The sequence below is a fragment of the Mustelus asterias genome, chromosome 13 (genome assembly GCF_964213995.1).
Source record: "Mustelus asterias chromosome 13, sMusAst1.hap1.1, whole genome shotgun sequence".
Classification (NCBI taxonomy): Eukaryota; Metazoa; Chordata; class Chondrichthyes; order Carcharhiniformes; family Triakidae; genus Mustelus; species Mustelus asterias.
Window position 1 is genome coordinate 86866357 of NC_135813.1, and position 25285 is coordinate 86891641.

Genomic DNA, 25285 nt, shown 5'->3' on the forward strand with positions numbered 1-25285 from the left:
CTTGTGGCATAATTTTTGGGAGTGCAGAGTAGACACAAAATATATTTGATGAGCTTGATAAAATTGCTTTATTCCACTGCAAGTTTTTTCCCCATTTAACTTGGGATTTTTAGATTTACATTTTTTAAAAATTGTAAATGTTGTGTTGTCCTTTTAGAAAAAATGAAATTCCATTACACTATAAACATAGGATTTAAATCATGGTTGAATAATGTACTGATGATTTCGATCTTAATTTCTGTTATTTCCTAAAAAGTGAGAATTATCTCTAGCAATAAATCTCTGTGCACGAGTAATAATTCAATTAGCAACTCTCACCAACAATCCTTATCTAAGATATCAAATATCATCTCCCAGCACAATTAACTATTTCTGTTCACACCATTGCTACCCACTTCATCCCAAGAATTGTAGCTCCACAGGCTAGCTTGTAAAAGACCTTGTTTGAAACGGAGTATGCCACCAATCTCACATTCTCAACTACAATGCCTGCACACTCCTACAAAAGAGCATTCTACTGTGAACAAATACTTTAATCCAGTCAAGCAAACTCAGTTGCATTCACACCTGGGACAATTCCTTCCTCGAGATGTACACAATGTACTCACATGTATACGTGAGAAAGAAACAGCCGAGTACGTACTTTGGACATCCCAAACATAAAAGTACTCGTGGGATAAACGGGATAATACATAACAAACTGAACACTGAATTTATTATATAAACTGGACTTTGAATTTATTAATGGTACACAAGTCAACTAGCTACATAGCTAGATATGGATTACCTACAATCATCAGATGAACTCCCGATTTCAGCCAGGTTGCTAACAAAGTGAGAGAAAGAAACAGAAAAGATGCCTGCATTCTCATAAGGGGAGCTTAGACTGTAATGGCCTGGTTTTTCACAGTAACTTCATTGCAGTGTTGATGCAAGACTACTTGTGACTAATAAATAAACTTTAACTTTAGACCTTAAAAGTATCCCTTCAATGTGGAACAAGGAAGTACTTTGCACCATTCTAAACTGACCTTGCTATTTGCCATGTTCTTAGCCTTACATCGTACAGTGAAAAGATTATGATTTGAAGAAGTTGGAGCAGAGGGAGGAAATAAATGTAAGGAAGCCACTCATATTAGAGTTATCGATACATTTCATTCTTACAAAGTGCATCAATTTATGTTCAAAAATCAAAGTGAAAAATGCTGCAGCAAGTCTGTCAATACCTGAAAAAGAATGATGTTTTGGGTAACAATCTTTCATTAGATTTCTGGCATTTGCATTTTTCTTCTCTAATTTACAATGACACATTGATTGTCAAACGGTATAGAAACAGTAACTTGTATTTTGAGTATTTCCCTTACTTGTATAAGCTGGAAGAACAATGTAAAGCTGGTGAAGAAGGAAGGATCTCAAAAGTTGGATGAAGTTTTCTACAGATTCTACACCAAGGTCTATTATTAGATAACCTGTCACTTGTATGTAGGATGTAGGGAGGGAAGTGGTTGGGTGAGTTGGAAATAGATGAAGTGCATTTATTAAAGGTATGCGTAGATGCTAAAGTACACCTGCTTGCATCTTGGATTCATATTTCCTAATATAGCTGAAGGTCAACATGCTGAGTGGTAGCGAGAAAGCACACCGATATTTATTATGCACAGAAAATGTCTCACCATCAAATACTGGTAGGAATTGTTCATTTTTCAGACACATATCGATGCTAAATTATTTCATGAAAACTAACTATTAATACAATAGTTCTCACCAAAATTATTTTTCCATTTCACAGTCAATTGTATTACCTTCATTGGTCGAAGCGCCAAGCTGGTTTTTAAGGTTTGCGTATTTGCTTGGACCTAGCTTAGGTGGGAGTGGGGGCTCCACCTCTGTCGATTGAACTTCCAAAGCTTCCAAACTTCCTTTGGACTAAAACAAACAACAATTGACTGCAGCGAACAGATGTAACTTTAGTTTCTAAATAACACATGACCATCTTCCTTTCAATCGTTCAATTTTTAGGGTCATACATTTTTGTTGCGTCCTTATAATTGATGTACTTTAGTTATAATTGTAAGCAGTTACTGGAGTCTCAGGGCTGTGCTTATGTCAGTATTGGTGAACTCTGTTCTTATACATTTTGCACAAGGCAGGTAAGAATTTCATTAATATGAGTTAACTGGATTAAAAAAAAATTAGAGTTCTAATTAACTCACGAATACTAAACCTTCAGTAGCTAATAATGGTGACAGTGCAAGTATTAAAAATAGGCTAACACAAATTTGGATGCAGTGTAGTAGATAAATTGATTGATTAGGTTTTCTACCAATTGAAATATACTTACACCCAGTCATAACTTTCTCACTCACTCTCACCACCACACACCAACATTCACCCACCCACTACAACACTGACCCCCTCACACTCTGGTCACTTTTATTACTTACTCTTTTTAACTTAACATTTTGTTATGATATTGTTGTACGTTTGTTCAGCAATAGTTTCTCTCCTTAAAGCCTCCATTTTGTTTTGAAATTCAGTTTAATGTTGTGCCAAACCTTGGCCGGAATTCTCCCAAAAAATTTCTAAAGTGTTGAATTCACATGAAAACTGGAATAATTCATGCTGATTTTTTCAGTGTGAGTTCAGAGAAGAATCTCCCACACTCTGTGCACTGCAGGGGCTTCCAGCGTGAATATCATTAAAAACTAGGGGGCAGGCCTATCCCTACTGGAAAGGCTGAAATCAGTGGGCTACTGTGCATGCGCCTGTCATTACCGAGATCGGCACATACGCAGTGGCCCCGCACTTGCTGGCCAGCTCCTCAACCCCCGCAACGCCGGCTCTCTGCGCCCCCCCAACCATTCCTGGGCCAGCTCTGAACGCCTCCCTCTCGGCCCACCCCAATCTCCAGTCCCCCCCCCCCCCGGAGTGCTGACTCCCCCCAGTGGGCTGATTGTACCCCCTGACTGACCGCCCTCCCCAGCCCACCCCAATCACTGGCCTCCCTTCTTCTCCCACCGATCCTGACTGCAGAATGGCAGCGGGACCCTCACCCCCACAAATTGCTGCCTAGAACACGTCCCCATCAGGCCATGCCCCCACATGCCCCACCTCCTTTGGCACTGCCCCATGCTCGATGGGCAGTGCCAAGGTGCTCCCTGGGAATTGGCACTTTGCCCATTGGGCAGTGCCAGGTGGCCTAGGCTGGCACTTCCAGGGGGATTTGTGCATCGCCCACCATGGGATTCTCCTGGCCCACGCAGAACCGCCACCCCCCCCCCACCAATCTTTCCAAAATCTGCCCATCGGCCCCTTGAGTAAAATATGCAAATGTGGCCTCCGAAGCGAAAAGATTGGACAAACTTGGTTTAGACCTTGTTTCCAATTGTTGCTCTTACAAAGCATCTGATGACAACATAGCTGAGATTGGTTATTACATCAATAAGTCAACAGGAAAGACACTTCATAGTGGGATTTAAATACTAAAATGTTACATTAAATTGTACTGAATTAATTGGATTATAAACAGGATAATTTCAGGTAAAGTCGCCATAGTTGCAGATGACAATAGGCTGACTGGTGGTGATTTAACCTGAGGATCTCTACACCTCAGGCGAGGAGCAAGGTTGAGAAGGCAGACCTTCATGAAGAACCTCAGCCGGTACAGGAATTGAACCTGCATCACAAACCAGCTTCTATCCAGCTGAGCTAACTGGCTCCTCAGGATATCAGTGGTAAAATTGAACAGTTTTGTGAGTTTCTGAACTTTTGGTACAGATGTATCAAAAATGTCCTGGACCAAGTCTCTATTGCCACAATTAAGTAGCTGATTTGACACCACTAAGTATGCAATAAGTAGTCCTGGAACTCCAGCCTGTATACCAACAAATCTGATGGACACTGTTGAGCAAACACTAAGTGGGACAATGCAATGTTGAAAACATTAACATTTCAATGCCGTCTTGTGGATTTGGAGTCAACTCAAAGCAGTGCAAATACATTAAAAGTTTGCACGACCCGAAATTCATAAAGTTCAGCTTCAAATAAATGAGGGGAATGGAAATGAGGTAAAAGTATTTTAAATATTAAAAACATAATTTTGATCTCCTTACCTTGGTCCTGTTCAGATTGCCCTGAATTCCATTGTCATTTATCTTGAGTACAATTTGTCTTTCAGACAATGGAAGTCTGACAAAAGGAGATTTTACTGTTATCAATTCTTTCTTTTTGTAGTCCACCACGTACCTGGGGTCAGGAATCAAATTAATTATAATAGAAAGACTGCAGATAACTATTTATAACATACATAACAAGGTTTCAGCATACAGTGAAGTCCAAACTCATTGTGCTTAACCATACAGTTTCATCATAATAGTCAGCAATTCATTTGCAGCCCATATATCCAGCATAAGCTTAAAAACTAATTGAAAACAAGGTTTACTCATGAAATTCATGTATATTTATAATCACAATCATAACGATGTATGATGGGACCAGTTCTGGGGCACATGGGACCTGTACAAGGATGAGTTACTAGGTATCAAGGTAAATAGAATATTTGGGAGAGTTTGATAGAATTAGAGTAGTCAATAGTTGGGATCAGTGTATGGGGAAAGTAAAAAAAGCCTAAATCAAAATTATTTGATTTATTATTGTCACATGTTTTAGTATACAGTGAAAAGTATTGTTTCTTGCGCACTATACAGACAAAGTATACCATTCATAGAGAAGGAAATGAGAGAGTGCAAAATGTAGTGTTACAGTCATAGCTAGGGTGTAGAGAAAGATCAACTTAACGCGAGGTAAGTCCATTCAAAAGTCTGACAGCAGCAGGGAAGAAGCTGTTCTTGAATCGGTTGATGAGTGACCTCAGACTTTTGTCTCTTTTTCCTGACGGAAGAAGGTGGAAGAAGAGTATGTCTGGAATGCGTGGAGTTCTTAATTATGCTGGCTGCTTTTCCGAGGCAGCGGGAAGTGTAGACAGAGTCAATGGATGGGAGGCTGGTTTGCGTGATGTATTGAGCTACATTTATGACCTGTGCATGTATGTGAATGTACAGAGTGCGATTAAAGGATTGGTGAACAATAGGCACAGATTGCCAAATGGAATTATGTTATTATTGCTTTAACAGAAATCTGGCAGGACTGGACATGAAACATTCCTGGGTACAATGTGTTTAGAAGAGGCAGGAAAGGGATGGGATGGGAGGGGGGTTGTCTCAGTATTGACTAAGGATGGCATGACAGTACTTGAGAGAGAGGATGTTCTAGAAAGTTAATGATGGAATCTCTCTGGCTAGAAGCAGGGAATGAAAAAGATGCAATAACATTGATTGGTGAGGTATATGAACCACTATTGGAAGGAATATAGTGAAATACATTTGCAAAGTAATTACAGAGAATTGCAAGAATTAGTAATTATAACCGGGGACTTCAATTATCCAAATATAGACAGGGACAGGAATAGTGCAAAGGGACAAGAGGGACGAGAATTCCTGGAATGTGCTCCAGATAATTTTCTGCAGTACGTTTCCGGTCCAATGTGAGGGCAAGCACTATTTGGTTCTGGGAATGAGTTGGCCCAAGTGGATTAAATATCAGTGGGAGAGTACTTAGGAGACAGTGGCCATTGTATTGCAAGATTTTGTTTAGCCGTGGAAAAGATAAGGAACAATACAGAGAAGGGATAATTAAATTGGGGGGGAACCCAACTTTGATGGGGTGAGAATGCATTTGAGTCGAGTGAGTTGGTATCAAATGTTGACAGAAAAAGCAGTGGCTGAACAATGGGCTGCCTTCAAAGAAAAATTATCGCAGGCAATGTCACGATATATTCCCTTGAAAGGAAAGGTAGGACAAATAAATCCAGAGTGCACTGGATGACGAGATATATGGAGGGGAAGACGAAAAGATAGAAGTGCATGTATGACAGATGTCAGGTAGAAAATGCAATGCAGAATCAGGCTGAATATAGAAGGACCAGAGGGGAAATTAAAAAGCCAATGAAGAAAAGCAGGGAGAGAGTATGAAAAGAGACAGGCAGCTAACATTAACATTCATCCCAATGTCTTCTATCAGTATAAAGTAATAAAAGGGTGGTAAAAGAATAGGGCCGATTAGGATTTAAAAAAAGAGGATGATTTGCATGTGGAAGCAAGAGAAATAGTGGAGGTATTAAACTTTGCATCTGTCTTTACAAAGGAAGACGGTGCTGCCCAGGCCGAGGTGAGCGAGGATGTAACTGGTACACTGAAAGAATTTACAATAGAGAAGATGGTGGTGTTAGAAAGGCTATCTTTACTTAAAATTGATAAGGTACCAGGACCACATGAGTGCATCCAATGATACAGAGGGAGATGAGAATGAAACTAGCAGATGCACCAGTGATAATCTTCCAGTCTTCCTTAGGCACAGGAGTGATTTCAGAGGACTGGAGAATTGTGAATGTTACATCCTTGTTCAAACAGGGGTGCAAGGGTAATACAGGCAACCTCAGACCAGTCAGTTTGACTTCAGTGGTAGGGAAACTTCTGGAAACTATAGTTCAGGATAAAATCAATAGTCACTTAGATAAATGCAGGATAACTAAGGAAAGCCAGTATTAAGGGAATTAAGGAAAAATAATGTTTAGCTAACTTGAAGTTTTTTTAAGGAAATAATAGAGAAGGTTGATGAGGGCAATGGTGTTGATGTGGTGTATGTGGATTTTCAAAAGGCATTTAATACAGTGTCACACAACAGACTTGGACAAGATTCTCGTTCCTGGAATAAAAAGGAAAGTAGGCATTTGGACAGCAAACAAAAAGTAGTGATAAATGGTTGCTTTTCAGATTGGAGGAGGGTTAGTAGTGGAGTTCCCCGGGGTACAGACCCATAAATAATTGGCAAAAGGAGTAAAAGCATTGAGGAAAATCTTTTTCACCCAGAGGGAATTGGAGTCTGGAACGAATTTCTGGAAAGAGTGGTAGAGGCAGGTTTGATCAAAATATTCAAAAAGGGAGTTGGATTGTTATCTGAAAAGAAAGAATACGCAACACTGCAGGGGAGTGGGACTAGGTGAATGCTCTTTCAGAGAGCCAGTGCAGATGTGATGGGCCAAATGGCCAGCTTCTGCAGTGTGAAGTTTGTGGTTCGATGATGATCATTATTCAGATTGCCATGATTTTAGTTGATGAGTTACTGAAAGATAATTACTCGCTCTACCTGCAAATAGTACATTGGCCTTTCTTAAAGGAGGATTTGAGTATAGAAGTAAAGATGTCTTACTGCAATTATATAGAAATTTAGTAAGATCGCACCTGGAGAAGTGTGCTCATTTTGGGTCTCCTTACCTAGGGAGTGCAACAAAGGCTCACCAAACTAATTCCTGGGATGGAGTGACTGTCCTATGAGGAAAGGTTAAATGGACTAGGCTTTTAATCTCTGGAGTTTAGAAGAATGAGCGACAATCTCATTCAAACATACAAAATTCTTAAAGAGCTTAACAGGGTAGATGCAGGAAGGATGTTTCCCCTGGTTGGGGATTCAAGATCCAGGAGTTATAGTCTCAGAATAAGGGGCAAGCCATTTAGGACAGAGATGAAGAGGAGTTTCTTCACTCAAGGTGATGAATCTTTGGAATTCCCTACCGCAGAGGGCGGTGGAGGCTCAGTCATTGAGTTGGTTTAAGACTGAGATTGATAAGTTTCTATATATTAAAAACATCAAGAGATATGGGGATAGTGCAAGAAAATGGTGTTGAAGTAGAAGATCAGCCATGATTGCACTGAATGGCAAAGTGGGTTCAAGGGGGGGGAAATGGCCTATTCCTGCTCCTATTTCTTATGTTCTTAAGGAAAAAGAGTTTGTTAACTATGACAAACTAAAGTTAATGATCAGAGATAAGACAATTAAACTCAGTTTATATGGAGCTGTATTTTAACTTGGATATACTTATGTAATGCAGTATTATGTGGATTGTCAGGTGGGGGGAATGAGAGAAATATATGAAACATTGTCTGATGATAATCAATTTGTGGATTCACCACCACTGAAGACACTCACCTCAGGACTGTGCCATGTTTGGATCCCGAACCGTACTACCTTTAAAGTGTATGTTTAAGTGTCACTGTGCATACTGTATGCTTTTTAAACCTGTGATATCAAACTGCAACATTCGACAGCCTTATTGAAAACCTTATGCTAATAGCGACACACCTTTGCTATTATTTTATTCTATTCGAACAATATCATGAATTTATTTCAGTTCCTTCTCCACTGCACCACAAAAGCACTGCCCCAAGTTGAACCCTTTTTAAATTTATATTTTTAAAAATCCTGTTATGACCTTGAGTTTCACTCCTCTCATGATGATCAATGTGCCATGTACAGAAGCTGGTTGTCAGATTTATCATTTTAAAATTGCTCAATTTTCGGAATGAGAAATATAATAGAAATACTTACCTTGGAGCTAAAGGACTGCAAAGTACATATTCCACATTACCACAACATCCTCGGGTGAATGGATTTACGCCACCTCGAAATTTACCTGTTACCTGTATGACACGTGATTTAGTACACAATCAATTCAGTATTCTATAGCCAGAGTGAAAATAGCAAATTATATAATTTTTAAAAAATTGTGGTAACTTCTTTTCCAATTTTGTAAGCCTTTAACTTAAGTCCACCAGTGATTGAAAACAAGAAAATTAACGCAGCAAAATTACTTCAGCAGTTAGGACACCATTGATGTCCCAATACATTCTTCTTTCACATTCAAAGTTGCAATTCAATGTTGTGTTTAGTTAACTTACTTGTTCATTTGTTGTCCGTCCCCTGGCAACTAAAACCATATGGAATCCTGTAAGACCTACAACAGGAATGAAGAAAAGACCTGCTATACACATGACAGCCATGCTATTTATTTTAGTTAAGGAAAGATCACATATTCAGTATGGGTGAATATAAATTCAACGTACATAAATTAATCTCAATATGCACAAATTTAGTTTGTTTCTTACATACTCGAATCAGTGTAACAGCAAAAATTGCATTGATTTTCTCAACAGTTTCAATCCAATGCATCTGTTTGATATTTCATATAAACTTATTTCAAGAGAATTCTTGACATTTATGTACCCCTGTGAATTAGTCTTATTCAAATAGGAGATGCAGTTTGTCGTCTTTTTGACCAAATACTGAACTTGTCACTTGCACAGACAATTAAGTTGCTCAGATATGTTTTTTGAAAGAATGCTTCCAATAAATGTTATTTTAGTATCTATACTTTACCTTCACTTCAGAAAGCATTGACTCTTACTGGTATATGAACACTATACACCCTCCAACCCAATTCCTAGCATATCAACTTCATCAAGTGTCAGTATAGTATTTTACCTTGGGAATATCACCACTGAACTGGATCTTGTTCTTATCTCATGTCCACCCTAGCACTCACTTCATTGAACCAGGAATGAGGATCGCTGGAGAAACATTCAAGATTACGCTTGTGCAGAGAAGTGCAACTCCCTGAACTGGGTCAGATGAGGGTCAAAGATCCCTCTGACCATTCGAAGCATGGAAATGACAGGCACGTGGATAACTCAATGGGCCAAATGGCTTCCTTCTGCACTGTAGGATACTATAGCTACTCAGTATGCCACCATGCCAATGCAGCAACTTCCTGAACACGCCAGTAAGTTGTTCAATCATTTAATAGCACTTAAAACTCTTGCACGACATGCTTAAAAAAAAAGTCCAGTTGTCAGACACTGCCAGTTTTTGGAAGCTGGATTTAAAGTACTGTTACCTGTATTTTATTGAGGTATTAATAATGACTTGCATTTATATAGCAACTTTCACAATTTCAGAATGTGCCAATGAAGTATGGTATAGTTCCTACAAGAGTATTTAAAGGGCCACACAGAAATAATTCGTAACTTGGAGCTGTATCAACATTTGAACAGAAGATATCACTATGCAATTTATACATGACATTTTAATGAAGTTAAAGTACAAGACAAAAGTGAAGATTGTGGGAAGAGAGATCAATGCTCTCTTGGTGACCAAGACATGGACCATTCCTTTCCTGTTCTTACGTCAGCTGTGGCTTTGTCGTGTGCTCAAGTCCCATTCACCCATCACCCCATGCTCTCCGACCTACGTTGACCCCGGTCAAGCACTATTATGAAGAAGAGCAGGAGAGCTATGCCCAGTGTCATGGCCAATATTTATCCCCCCCAAGTATCATCACAGAAACAGACTGCCTGGTCATTAGCAATTGCTGTTTTCTGGGAGTTTGCGGCTGCTGTATTTTCTACATTACAACAGTGACTACACTTGATGTGCTTCATGGCTGTAACATGCTTTGGGAGATTCCACGGTCATGAAATGTGCTACAGAAATGCAAGTCTGTCTTTCTTTATTCTATTCAAGGGGCAAGATAACTTCCAAGATAACGTGTGCGTATGGGTGTATGATACGCACATGCATCTTGTTTTGACAAATATCTTACTCTTATCCTTTTAATCCCCTCTTTCATCTTTGATCATCATACAGGTGAAATCCACATGCATTGTATAAAACAGAAGCCTTCCTCTCTCCCTCACCATGTATAAAAGGAAACTCTAAAGATCTCAAAAGATCTCCACATCTCCAAAGATGTGCGGGTTAGGTTGATTGGCCATGCTAAATTGCCCCTTAGTGTCTGGGAGTAGCAGGGTAGTACATTGGCTTATGGGGATAGGGCTTGGATGGGATCGTTATCGATGCAGGCTTGAAGGGCTAAGTGGCCTCTTTCTGCACTGTAGGGGTTCTAGAATATTAAAATAACATCCCTAAAACTACAGCATGTTGCATCTACAGTCCTTCTGAAGAGATTTACATTTTGTAAGTTGGTTATAACAATGAATAAGAAAGACATCCAATTATACAGCACCTTCTCTCTTCAATGGCTCCAAGTTCTTCATACATACTGAATTACTGTGAAATTTGATGCCTCTTAGCATAAAGAGGAAATGATTCCTGAATATATGCTTTCCTTTTTCACACTTAATGCTTCATTACCTTAAGACGGTTTAAAAACTCACATCTTATTCAATTCTTTGTTAGATGACAAACAGCTGAATAGATTTTGACTATTTTAAGTTGCCTGCAAAAAGCACTGTAGAAGCTATGCTTATAGAATGATGGAATAGGTGACCTCCTGAGCCAAGGATACTCCAAGATTATTCAACAGGAATTTAGGGTCAGGGCTAAATCCTGATCCTCGGTCCACTCTGGGCACTGGCTTTGTAACTTTAGGATGGAGTAAAAAATTCTGATCCATTGCGGTGCTATATTAAGCCACAAATAGTCGGTAACCAACACATGCATCCCAAGGGCAATAGAATGCAGGCTCAGGAACACGAACAATGTAATTACAGTGGGGAGCAATTGGTTAAAAAAAGTTCTTTAAAAGTCAAATCAAGGCCATGTTCTATGCATCATATTGCACCCTTTTCCAGTTGCCGTGTTTTGTCAGGCTACCACAAGTTAAAAATGAAATTGACATTGTGAAACTTTATATTTGGCAACATTTTTAAATTAGAATTAAAAGCAAATAAGACATAGTCCACTGATTGACGTTTCATTAATTATTTTGAATAATTGAATCCTCTATGACAAACAGGGTTTAGAGTTAATGAAAATTAACCAAAAACACTTCAAAAGATCATCTCAGAAGTTTACTTGTTTAATGACTAGGCACAACAACAAAGTTTCACTCAAGAAACTAATAAAGGTGATCAGTTTCCTAGGAACAGTGCTGATCATTTGATGCAATTGTAGATTCGGCTGCAACAGAAATAGAAGTTAGACCAAAATCAATCCTAACACACAAGTCCATGTCAAGCACTTAAATTCACCCTTGAAACGGATGTTTATGCAAATCAGCCATCATCCTTCATCTCACAGTGGCAATTCCTGCCTCTGAATTTGCTTAAAATGTGTTACACTCATGTTTTCCTGTTTGGATGCAAGTGAAACATTAACTCTCTCTCTTTCCATGGATGCTGCCTGATCTAACCCCAGTCCAATGCCGGCATCTCGACATCATGATCTAAACATTCCCAACATTTTCTGTTTATATTTCAGATTTCCATTATTCAGAGTATTTTGTTTTAGAAATTGTTTTAAAGCACATTTAATATTAAATTTGCAAATTCTTTTACTCAAATCCAATGAAGTTGTTTAGAAATATCTGTGACATTCTGTGACGTCAAGCAAATCTGAAAATCTCAGTCGTTTAAAGAATACAAGAGGCTTGAATGTTTAAGACATCTCTTTGACCAAGTTTTTGGTCACCTGTCCGAATAGCTCCTAATCTTTGGCGTCGAATTCTGTCTGATAATGCTCCTGCAAGATACCTTTGGATGTTTAAAATAATTTTAAAGGTGATATATTAATGCACGTTGTTGTTTATCTATCCGTTTGATGGGCAGAGAACACAGGTTTATTCTCAAACTTACAATAGACGTCAAATGGCTTCTCAATAAAGAATTATGCAGTAATACAGCAAAGGATACGTGATGGCAGTGTGAGGGGCATCAAGCTTTTCAATGTGTTTTAAAACATAAATCAGTCCAAATGCAAATACACCAATCATGTGTGCGCTGAGGGAGAGGAGGAAGAGGAAGAAGTAGCGGTAGTTTCTTCGCCCTATGCAGTTGTTCACCCACGGACAATGATGATCAAAGTCCTAAAAATAAAACAATGAACCGAGACAAAAAAATGGTAATTTTATTTTAAACTATGCAGCAGTCAAAATTGAACAGTGTGTCTTTTGTATTAAGTATCAAGAACAACTCTGGTCATCCAGACTCAATATGTTAGCTGTATTCTCTCTCCACAGATACTGTCAGACCTACTGAGATTTTCCAGCATTTTCTGTTTTTGTTTCAGATTCCGCAGTAAATTGCTTTTATCTTTTTGAGCTGAACAGTCCACAAAGGTTCTACATTCAATTTCAGTCTGTGCGGAGTGAGTTGATCAAAACCAAGGTAGTTTTTGGGGTTAGACAATTGGCCTCAGCGACAGAAGTTTGGGGTGGGGCGGCAAATAGTCTATTGTTCCAATTTCTGATCACTACTCAGAAACCTCCAAGGGAAGTGAATGTGTACGCCTTCAGTAAAGAGTTTCAGGTTCAATTGTCACGGCAAAAATAACAGAACTGGTGCTTGCTAACAAGATTCACACACAAATTCTGACTACTTGGGCAAGTTAATGGAAAGTTCCCAGCATTCATGGAGTCATGTTAAAAGAAATATCTTCAGGAGAAGGTTAAAAAAATGGATGAGGTAAATGAACAAAAAAAAAATGTCCAGTGTACTCTCACGGCAGCAACAAGTTAAATAGCAACCGTAATAACAGCATTGCTTACCTCAACACAGTTATCACACACACTGCAATGGGAGCATCGTGGTGGCCTATAAAAATGACATGTTGCACACCACTTCATCCGTACTTGGATTCCTTTGATTTCCACGTTCTTGTAGAGTGGTGCTCTAAAATCATCATCCTTATCCTCATCTTCATTAGCTGAAAGAAATCAATTACTTGTATCAAATAGAAACTGTTAAAATTTGAAAGCGATTCTCTCCATTGTTCAGATTTCACACAGCAGGATTGTGTGTTCTGGGATGATTATAAAACTATACCAAAAACATAAGGGGTGGTAAATTGTGACATGAAGCTTCAGTTCAGTAAAATACATTTGTGAATCCTTTGCATTATTGGTGAGACACCTTGACATGATGATTTCACCATTTTAACTCGAAGGCCGCAATCTTACCTTCTCGATATGATCGCAGTAGAGATCTTACCAACACAGATATCCGACGTGATCAACATCATGTCCAAAAAGGGTGCAAGGCTGATTTTAAAATATTTAAATTTATTTTAAAACAAATTTGATTGCAAGTAGCGAGCCTGGGATGGGACGGGGATGTGAGCGGCCACGGGGCCCCATGGTAGCAGGGGCCAGGTTTAAGCCATAGAGGCCAGCTGGTGGCAGGAGAGACACTGACAGCTGTTTGCACACTCAGAGCACAGAAACCTGCACATGCGCAATTGCGCCCTCTGTTGCTATCAGCCGGCTTTTGGACTATTCAGGCCCCACCCACTCCCCCTACTGGCAAATTTCAAGTTTGTCAAGATTTTTTTCACAATGTGGCAAGATTCAATTTTTAAGTGACCCAAAAAAAGGTTGGATGTTCTCCCGTTTTCATGTTCGTTCGGGACTTAGAATTGTTTTGATAAGATCCCCACTGATGAAAATGAAAACATTTACATGAATTATTTTAAAACTGCCAGATTCAAACAATTCACTCAAATTGTAGTTACTTTGTTGTAGAATCTCTTCTCCCATTTCTTTTAACCAAGGAATTCCAGATATTCTCTGATCTTATTGGATTTAAAGATTACATTTTCTCTGTATTCTATCTTGAACAGGCAGTCTGATCATATTTCTTTCCACCACACTTTGACTCTTTCAACAAAAACTTAGTTACTGAGAAATGAACATTCCCTACTTAACCTTGGTCAAAGCTCTGAACTAATTTTAGTCTTCTCTGTGATTCTGCTTCTAAATAATTACTCAACTCAATCTTTAATTTAGTTCCGCCGCACTAAAGCCAAATCAGGCAAGCGCATTAGTCACAGCAACTTTATTAAAATGGGACACTTGAAAGGAGAAAATGGGTGTTAATTTCAAGCAGCACCACGCTGAATAAAGCACGTTAACTGCAGAAATTCAGCCAAACGCCAGTTTCTTGTCATCACATCCTTTAATACGCAGGAAAAGTCGCACTTGTGGCTTAATCAGTTAGTGCACTTTCTGAATGTTTGCCATTGCCTTTCCACCATCATCCTTTTAAGTAATGTTTCCTAACTATCAGAGCCAACTCACGCCTCATACCCGTGTAGTCTCTTTTATTAAGATTCAAGACCCTCGTCTATGAATCAACGATGTCACTTTCCATCTGGTTGAATCGTGCCCAATATCTTTCCTCATTGTGTTAATTTCCTCTTTAACCAGCAATGCAACTCCACTGCCTTTTAGCTTTTGTCTGTCCTTCCTAAATATTGAATATCCCTGGATGTTCCGTTTCCATCCCCGGGCACCATTTAGATAATATGCCTCTTTTTCATTCTTCCTACCAAAATGGGCCATTTCACATTTTCTCACTTCATACTCCATTTGCCTGATCTTTGCCCACTCACTTAACCTATCTATATTTTTTGTAGTCTGCTTACATCCTCTTCACAACTTACTTTCCTACCTATCTTTGGGTCATCAGCAAATTTGGCATCCATCCCTTCATCCAGGTTATTTATATAAATTGTAAGCAGTTAAGGTCTCAGCACTGATACCTTAGGCACAGCACTCAATATATCTTTCCAAAGAAAAAGACTCATTTATGCATGCTCTCAGCTTCCTGTTAGCCAACCAATCTTTTATCCATTCCAAAATGTTGTTCTTTATAACATGAGCTTTTATTTCCTGCAATAACCTTTGATGTGGCAATTTATCAAATGCCTTCTGGAAATCTAGGTAGAGTATATACAACGGTTCCACTTTATCCACAGCACGTTACTTCCTCAAAGAATTCCAATAAGATGGTTAAGCATGATTTCTCCATAAAACCACGTTGGCTTTGCCTGAATATCTTGAGCTTATTCAAGTGCCCTGGTATAAAACTTCCTTAATAATAGCTTCTAACATTTTCCCTGTGACACCTGTTAAGCTAACTGGCCTGTAGTTTCCTGTTTTTTCTCTCCCTTTTTGAATAATGGAGTTACATTTGCTATCTTCCAATCTAATGGAACCTTCTCTGAATCTAGGGAGTTCAAGAAAATTAAAACCAATGTATCAACTATCTGACTAGACACTTCCTTTAAGATCTTAGGAAGAAGTCCATCAGGACCCAGGCTCTTGTCAGCCTGCAGCTCCAACAATTTACTCTGTACCACTTCTCTGGTGACTAATTTTCCAGAGTTCCTCTCTCCTTCCATTTCCTGTTCATAGCTGCTTCTGGGATGTTACTTGTATTCTCTATAGGTGAAGGCTGATGCAAAATACCTGCTCAATTCATCTGCCATCTTCTCAATTTCCATTATCAATTCTCTGACTCACTTTCTACAGGGCCAACAATCATTTTGTTAACACTTTTCATTTTTACATATTTCGAAGAAATTCTTACTATCTGTCTTTATGTTTCTAGCTAACTTTCTCTCACACTCCCTCCTCATTCCCTCTTTAATAATCTTGTTGTCATCCTTTGCTGTTCCTTATATTCTATAAGAAGTTTAACAACACCAGGTTAAAGTCCAACAGGTTTAGTTGGTAGCAAAAGCCACACAAGCTTTTGGAGCTCCAAGCCCCTTCTTCAGGTGAGTGGGAATTCTGTTCACAAAAAAAGGGCATATAAAGACACAGACTCAATTTACACTTCTTACTGTATTTACCCCAGTCCAACGCCAGCATCTCCACATCATGACTACCTTATATTCTGCCCAAGCTTCTGACCTGCCACTTGTCTTTGCACAATTTTTCTGTAAGTTTGATACTATCTTTAACCTTTCTAGTTAACCATGGATGTTGAGTCCGTCTGTTAGACTTTTTCTTACTCTTTGGAATGTATCTGTTTTGTACACTTACATATTTGCCACTAAATTTCTGTTGATCTATCCTTTAATCTAATTTGCCAATACATGTTAGCCAGCTCAGCTTTCATGCCCTCATAATTGTCCTTATTTAAGTTTAAAAATGCAGCATCATACCCACTCCTCTCTCCCTCAAACTGAAGATAAAATTCAATCATATTATGGTCACTGCTACCCGGTGACTATAATATGATTGAATTTTACCTTCAGTTTGAGACTATTAATTACTCCCATCTCATTGCACAATACCAGGTCTAATGTAGTCTGCCCCTGATTGGCACCAAAACATGCTGTTCTAAGAAATTATCCCTAAAACATTCAATTAACTCCTCATCTAACTTACTTTTGTTCATCTAACTTCTCAGGATAACTTGGATGGTCATCCAATTCTCTGATACTTACACAATTATGTAAGATGCAAGTTCTTTTTTTAAAAAGGCAAATTGTTTAACTAAACTTAGAAACAAAAATGCTTGCACTAACGCCCCATCTGTGGAATTTGGCCAAGCAGGGCCGTGGCCAGTCCATTGAAACCAGCCAGCTGTTTGGTACGTGTGACAATAGCACGGTGCGTGTGTGTATGCGTGTGTAGGCAGATAGGGTTTAATGTCTCATCTGAAAGACAGCATCTTCAACAGTGCAACACTATCAGTTCTGTGCTGGAGCAGCCAGCCAGAATTTATGCCACAATCTTCTAACTCCAATGTGTGTACATCAGCCACGAAGCCAGAGCTGACACTCATACTTGTACCAGTTCTTTAAAAAATCTTTCCAAAATAATTCTACTCCCCTGCTCTCTCTCTCTCTATAGTCCTCCAATTTTCTCCCTTATAAATATTTATCCAATTCCTATCAGGAAGTTCCTACTGAATCTGCTGCTACCACTCTTTCAGACAGTGCATTCCAGGTCATTACATCTTACTGTGTATATTTTCATTTGCTTTGTGTACCCTTGGGTTCTTTTGCCAAATTACTTTATCTTTTTGTTCATCTGGTTACTCCTTTCTGGCAGTGGAAACACGTTCTCATTTTTTCCATCAAAACCATTCATGGTTCAAATAATTAAAGATTGAATAGCTTAACACTAATGTGACCACTGACCAGATAACTGGCTGATAAAGCAACTTGTAAAAGGTACAAGTTATTTTAGCAAAACAGCAATCGATCAATCAAAATATTTTGCACCTCAAAATCATCGAGAAATCCTTATTTGCAATACAGCCAAATGATTCAATACTCAATAACCCAAATTGGATTGGAGATCGTAGGATCAGCAGATTTCCTTGGCGGGCTGCCAAGATGCAATTTCCAAATCTCTCTCTCTCTTTTCATTCCTGCCCGTTTCTGTCTTTCTCACTAATGTTGCTGCAATTGCCGAGCTTCCAACATCTAGAACATTCTTGCCAAATATTCCATTCCACAGATTGCACAGACGACATGATGAATGCTTCTCCAAGTCTTTCATCAGTCTGATCAAATCATAATTTATAGGTCACCTTTTATTTGAAAATTGGGTTTGAGTAATTAATTTTGTGCTGTGTTCACAGTATCATAAGTATTATCTTTACTTTAAATGCACAACTTACATCTGTATTTTAAATAAAGCCCCTCACTCTGGCTGGATATTAGCATTTAGTTGCGACTTACTAAGTCTAATGTAGAAATTAAAATTTCAGGCAGGCTTTTTTGACTCATATTTACTGAGAAGTCGCCATAAAATATGTTTGATGTAAAATTGATCAAATTTCCCAAGTGTGTTGCTAATCAACACGTTTGTGAACACGGCAACAGCATTAATGAAACATTCCATGTAATTGGTTTAAAAAAATGCAGCGGCTTTTAATGACATCTATTGGCACATTATCCAAAATTCCTCTTGCACATTCCTTGGCAGCTGATTCCAAGATGGATGATTAGGCTTGCCGGCTGGTAATAATAATATGGGAGGGGAGGGGGTGGAAGGAGACAAGCAGAAACATAAGCCTTCTCGATCCAAGACACGGCATTTTGAAAACAACTGGCTATGTTTCAATAATGGCAAAACATTTGGCCAGTCAGGGGCAGAACACAGGAAATTCAAATCTAGAGCAATAGGCAAATTCAAGATGATAACAGTAAGCTATATTGCCTCTTCACAGGCTAGACAACAGCTGAATTGAACTAAGGCATTTGCAGTCCTGCCAATAACTAGCACCAAATTTAAAAGAAAGTTAAAACTTAACAGCAATCCAATTTGCTTGACAAATTACAAGTTCTAATTAAAAAAATGAAAGGAACAAGCCATCGGGGCAGTAATGCTGTGACTAAGGCCACTTTGCTTTCCAGTTAATGGCTAACATTTTCAGGGAACAGTTAATAATGTGATTTGGGTGACTTCAGCACATATTGAAGATGGTGCTCAAAGTTCATCTCAACTACTTGATGAGGGGGACTAACACCCATACTAATAATTATGGAAGTGAATAGTGGCCATATCATATTCAGTAACTATGGCCAGTGAAAGGATTTTTAAAAATATACACACACATCCTACAGACACACACACACACACACACACACATCTAACAAGCTGCTTCACACAGACTGTCCGTTCAGATGAGAAGGTGGGAAGAAGCCTGCGGAAAGGCCATTAAGACAGACGTTAAGGTGATTTGTGTTTAGGACTGTCCTTCCAGATTAGAAGCGGGGAAGATAAAGTCGTCTCAGCCTGGGGAAAGACCATTAAGGCAGATGTTGGGTTGATTTGTGTTCTAACATTCAGACATAGCTGGGATATTTAAAGATAGTTGAAACAATACCCAATTTGATGTAATTAAAAACCTCACACCGATTGGATATTATAATTAAGCAAGATTATGATTAGAGACATAGAAACATAGAAAAACTACAGCACAAAACAGGCCCTTCAGCCCCACAAGCTGTGCCAAACATATCCCTACCTTTTAGGCCTACCTATAACCCTCCATCCTATTAAGTCCCATGTACTCATCCAGGAGTCTCTTAAAAGACCCTATTGAGTTTGCCTCCACCACCACAGCCGATTCCACTCGCCCACCACCCTCTGTGAAAAACTTCCCCCTAACATTTCCCCTGTACCTACACCCCAGCACCTTAAACCTGTGTCCTCTCGTAGCAGACATTTCCACCCTGGGAAAAAGCCTCTGAGAGTCCACCCGATCTATGCCTCTCAACATCTTGTATACCTCTATTCGGTCTCCTCTCATCCTACGTCTCTCCAAGGAGAAAAGACCGAGCTCTCTCAGCCTATCCTCATAAGGCATGCCACTCAATCCAGGCAACATCCTTGTAAATCTCCTCTGCACCCTTTCAATCTTTTCCACATTCTTCCTGTAATGAGGCGACCAGAACTGAGCACAGTACTCCAAGTGGGGTCTGACGAGGGTCTTATATAGCTGCATCATTATCCCCGGACTCCTAAACTCAATCCCTCGATTGATAAAGGCCAGCACACCATACGCCTTCTTAACCACCTCCTCCACCTGCGGGGCCGATTTTAGAGTCCTATGGACCCGGACCCCAAGGTCCTTCTGATCCTCTACAGTACCAAGAGTCTTTCCCTTTATATTGTACTCCTTCATCCCATTTGACCTGCCAAAATGGACCACTACGCATTTATCTGGGTTGAAGTCCATCTGCCACTTCTCCGCCCAGTCTTGCATCCTATCTATGTCCCTCTGTAACTTCTGACATCCCTCCAGACTATCCACAACCCCACCAACCTTCGTGTTGTCGGCAAACTTACCAACCCATCCCTCCACTTCCTCATCCAGGTCATTTATGAAAATGACAAACAGCAAGGGTCCCAGAACAGATCCCTGGAGCACACCACTGGTGACCAACCTCCATTTAGAAAAAGACCCATCTATACACACTCTCTGCCTCCTTTGGGCAAGCCAGTTCTGGATCCACAGGGCAGCAGCCCCTTGGATCCCATGCCCTCTCACATTTTCGAGAAGCCTTGCATGGGGGACCTTATCGAACGCCTTGCTAAAATCCATATAAACCACATCTACCGCTTTCCCTTCGTCAATGTGTTTAGTCACATTTTCAAAGAACTCCACCAGGCTCGTAAGGCACGATCTGCCTTTGACAAAGCCATGCTGAGTATTCTTGAGCATACTAAACCTCTCTAAATGCTCATAAATTTTGTCCCTCAGGATCTTCTCCATCAGCTTACCAACCACTGAGTTAGACTCACCGGTCGGTAATTTCCTGGGCTATCCCTATTCCCCTTCTTGAAAATAGGAACCACACCCGCAATCCTCCGGCACCTCCCCCGTCTCCATCGACGACGCAAAGATCATCACCAGAGGCTCTGCAATCTCTTCCTTCGCCTCCCACAGTAACCTGGGGTACATCCCATCCGGACCCGGCGACTTATCTATCTTGATGCCATTCAAAGATTCCAGCACAACCTCTTTGTTAAATTCCACATACTCAATCTTTTCAGTCCACCGCAAGCCCGCAGTACATCCACCCATGTCCTTCTCCTCTGTGAAAACCGAGGCAAAATACTCATTAAGCACCTCTGCCATTTCTACTGGTTCCGTACAGATTTTCCCGCCTTCACCTTTTATGGGCCCTATTCCTTCACGTCTCATCCTTTTACTCTTCACATATTTATAGAACGCCTTATTGTGATTGTGATTGGTTTTAACATCTGCATGATGTAACCTGAATCTATAACTGAATGGAAAGAGATAATTACTATACCGTGATTGGTAAATGCTAATTGCTTGTAATTGAATTTGAAACTATAACTGAACAAAGGACAAAGAAAATTACAGCACAGGAACAGGCCCTTCGGCCCTCCAAACCTGCACCGACCATGCTGCCCGACTGAACTAAAACTCCTTACCCTTCTGGGGACCATATCCCTCTATTCCCATCCTATTCATGTATTTGTCAAGACGCCACTCAAAAGTCACTATTGTATCTGCTTCCACTACCTCCCCCGGCTGCAGATTCCAGGCACCCACCGCCCTCTGTGTAAACAACTTGCCTCATACATCTCCTTTAAACCTTGTCCCTCGTACCTTAAACCTATGCCCCCTAGTAATTGACTCTTCCATCCTGAGAAAAAGCTTCTGACTATCCACTCTGTCCAAGCATTAAGGTAGATAAGTCCCCAGGGCCTGATGGGATATACCCAAGAATACTGAGAGAGGCAAGGGAGGAAATTGCTGGGGCCTTGGCAGAAATCTTTGTATTCTCATTGGTTGCAGGGGAGGTCCCAGAGAATTGAAGAATAGCCAATGTTGTTCCTTTGTTTAAGGAGGGTAGCAAGGATAATCCAGGTAATTACAGACTGGTGAGCCTTATGAAAGTAGCAGGGAAATTATTGGAGGATTCTTCGAGACAGGATTTACTCCCACTTGGAAATAAGTGGACGTATGAGTGAGAGGCAAGATGGTTTTGTGAAGGGGAGGTCGTGTTTCACGAACTAGATCGAATTTTTCGAGGAAGTGATGAAGATGATTGATGAGGGTAGGGCAGTGGATGTAAATCTCAAGAACCCCAATACCTCCTCCTTTTTGATTGCAACGTGACCCAAACTATCTACACACCCTTCCCCTGGCTCATCATCTACCAAGTCCTTCTCTTTGGTGAATACTGATGCAAAGTACTCATTTAATACCTCGCCCATTTCCTCTGGCTCCACACAGATTCCCTCTCCTGTCCTTGAGCGGGCTAACCCTCTCCCTGGCTACCCTCTTGCTCTTTATATATGTATAAAAAGCCTTGGGATTTCCCTTAATTCTGCTGGCCTATGACTTTTCGTGACCCCTTTTAGCCCTCCTTACTCAAGTTTCTTGCTACTTTCCTTGTATTCCACACTTTTTACGTGTTTTCCCAGCCTCCCAGCCTTGACAAATGCTTCCTTTTTCTCTTTGACTCAGCTCACAATATCTCTCGTTATCCAAGGTTCCCAAAACTTGCTATACTTATCCTTCATCCTTAAAGCAATGGGCCGGTCTTGAATTCCTATCGACTTACATTTGAACACCTCCCACATGCCAGATGCTGATCTGCCCTCAAACATCTGCCTCCAATCAACATTCTTCAGTTCCTGCCTAATATTGTTGTAATTTGCCCTCCCCCAAATTTAGCACCTTCACTTGAGGACTACACTTTGCAGTGTTAATGTAAGCCCACATGTAACATTAATAAATAAACTAAACTTGAGTTTAGAGAGCTGGTTTATGCCAGAGTTATCAGCAAAGTTTCTTGCAAATTAATATGACCAGCAATTCAGGAGTTATGCAATAAGCAGCACTTCACTCTTAAACAATGCAAACTGTAGTTGTAGTATAATCTTTACACACCTCGTGGAAATATTCCAGGATCCATAAACGTTGCCATGCTGAAGTTTGCCAAAACAAACAGAAATATGAGGCCATTGTAGACTGGAATTGCTGGAGAGATTTCTTTTGTTAGCCAAGGACACCTGTTGGAAACAGAAAATGATACAGGTTGGGAGATGAATCAAACAATGCTGTTTCTTCTTAACTTCTATAAGGTAATCCTACAGGGAAGGGAGAAGAGTGAGACTGAACAGCACTGCAACATTCACCATCTAGTCTCCAGCAAATGTTAGGGTATTAAGAGGACTATTAACACCAACATGAGTCTCATCCTCTGCCACAACAGCGAGAGAAGGAAACAACAAAACAAAATATATGGGTACCCTGATGAGGAATCAGAACTTGTGTTTTTAAATGGAAAATGCAATTTTAATTAGTTGCATATCATCGGTATTATGTAATTAATGAATCCTTTGGACACAGCAATATCTGTGTCAATGCTCTGACATACTATACATCGCTTACACGACTATTTCAATATTTTGAAGAACAAGAATAAGCAACGTTTAAGTTTTATATCACAGAATCAATATGGTGTAGAACAAGGACATTTGGCCCATCGTGTCTGCACCGGCTCTCCGAATGAACAACTTACCGAGTTCTATTGTTGTGAAAAGATAAAGATTAGTCAAGAAAAATGAAGACAAAAGAACCCCTCCAGTTCAAAACGGGAGAGTTTATAACTGAGAACAAGGAAATGGCAGAGCAACTAATCAACTACTTCAGTTCGGTCTTCACGGAGGAAGACAGAAATAACTTCCCACAAATGCTAGGGAACCAAGGGTCTAGTGAAGAGGAGCGACTGAAGGAAATTGTTACTAAAAAATGGGACCGAAAGCCAATTAATCCCCAGAGCCTGTTAGTCTAGATCGCAGGATAAAGGTGGTGGCCATGGAATTTGTGGATATGTTGGTTGTCATCTTCCAAAATCCTATAGATTCCAGAACAGTCCAGGAAGAATGGAGGTTGGCAAATTTAACCTTACTTTTACAAAAATGAAAACAGAAAATGACAGACCAGTCAGTAGTAGGCAGATACTCAAGTCTAATATAAAGGATGTGATAATAGGACACTTAGAAAACATTAATGGCATTAGACAAGGTCATCATGGATTTAAGAAGAGCAATCATGTTTGACAAACCTACTGGAGTTTTTTTCAGGACATAACTAACAGAATAGGTAAGGGAGAAGCATTGGATATGGTGTATTTGGATTTTCAGAGTGCTTTTGATAAAGTTCCACATAAGAGGTTAATGTGCAAAATTAAAGCACATGGGATTGGGGATAATATGTTGTCATGGATTGAGAATTGGGAGTTTGCAGACAGAAAACAGAGAATAGGAATAAATGGCTATTTTTCAGAGGGGCAGGCAGTGACTAGTTGGGTACCGTAGGGATCAGTGCCTGGACCCCACCTATTTAACAATATGTATCAATGATTTGGATGAGGTAACCAAATGTAATATTTCCAAGTCTGCAGACAACACAAAACAAGATGGAATAGTGAGTGGTGAGGAGGGAGTAAGGAGGCTTCTAGAACAAGTCTCAGGATACAATGGAGTCCAATTAGGACCAAGATTAGAAGAAACTTCTTCACTCAGGGGATGAACCTGTGGAATTCTCTACCACAAAAGATTGTGGAAGCAAAGTCACTGAAAATATTTAAGGAAATAGATTTCTAGATTCTAAAAGGAGTCAAGGGGTGTGGGGAAAGAGCGGGAGTATGGCATTGAGATAGATCAACATTGATCATATTGAATGGCTCCCATTTGCTACGTTTCCCCCATCTTCTCCCCGTAACTCTGCACATTCTTCCTTTTCAGAAAGCAGTCTAATCCCTTTTCGAATGCTTCCATTGAACATGTCCCCACCACACTCAGGCTCAGCATTCCAGACCTAACCCTCCTCCGTGAAAAAGTTCTCTCTCATATCACAATTGCTTCTTTGACTAATTACTGTGCCCTTGTGTTTGTGATTCTTTCATGAACATTTTCTGCCCATCTGCTCTGTCCACATCGCTCATGATTTTGAATACTTGTATCAAATCTCCTCTCAGCCTTCTTTTCTCTCAGGAAAACAAGAGCACTTTTCTCTTCAATCCATCTTCACAACTAAAACTCTTCATCCCTGGTACCATTCTCATGAATTTCTTCATATACATTTCAATTCTAATATAAAATTTAGGTTCCAAGTATAAAACACGCAATAACAAACATCAG

The 25285-nt window shown here is 39.8% G+C and overlaps 1 protein-coding gene across 1 annotated transcript in view; it reads right to left on the reverse strand.

The window, feature by feature from the left end:
* zdhhc8b (zDHHC palmitoyltransferase 8b) overlaps window positions 1-25285 on the reverse strand; it is a 227535-nt gene that overhangs the window by 6752 nt on the left and 195498 nt on the right. The window contains exons 2-8 of the mRNA XM_078227194.1: window positions 23028-23149; window positions 13397-13554; window positions 12543-12715; window positions 8793-8895; window positions 8443-8534; window positions 4113-4245; window positions 1803-1926 (exon numbers count right to left, since the gene is read on the reverse strand). Of these exons, the coding sequence (XP_078083320.1) occupies window positions 1803-1926; window positions 4113-4245; window positions 8443-8534; window positions 8793-8895; window positions 12543-12715; window positions 13397-13554; window positions 23028-23149 (905 nt within the window). The remainder of the gene's footprint in view (window positions 1-1802; window positions 1927-4112; window positions 4246-8442; window positions 8535-8792; window positions 8896-12542; window positions 12716-13396; window positions 13555-23027; window positions 23150-25285) is intronic.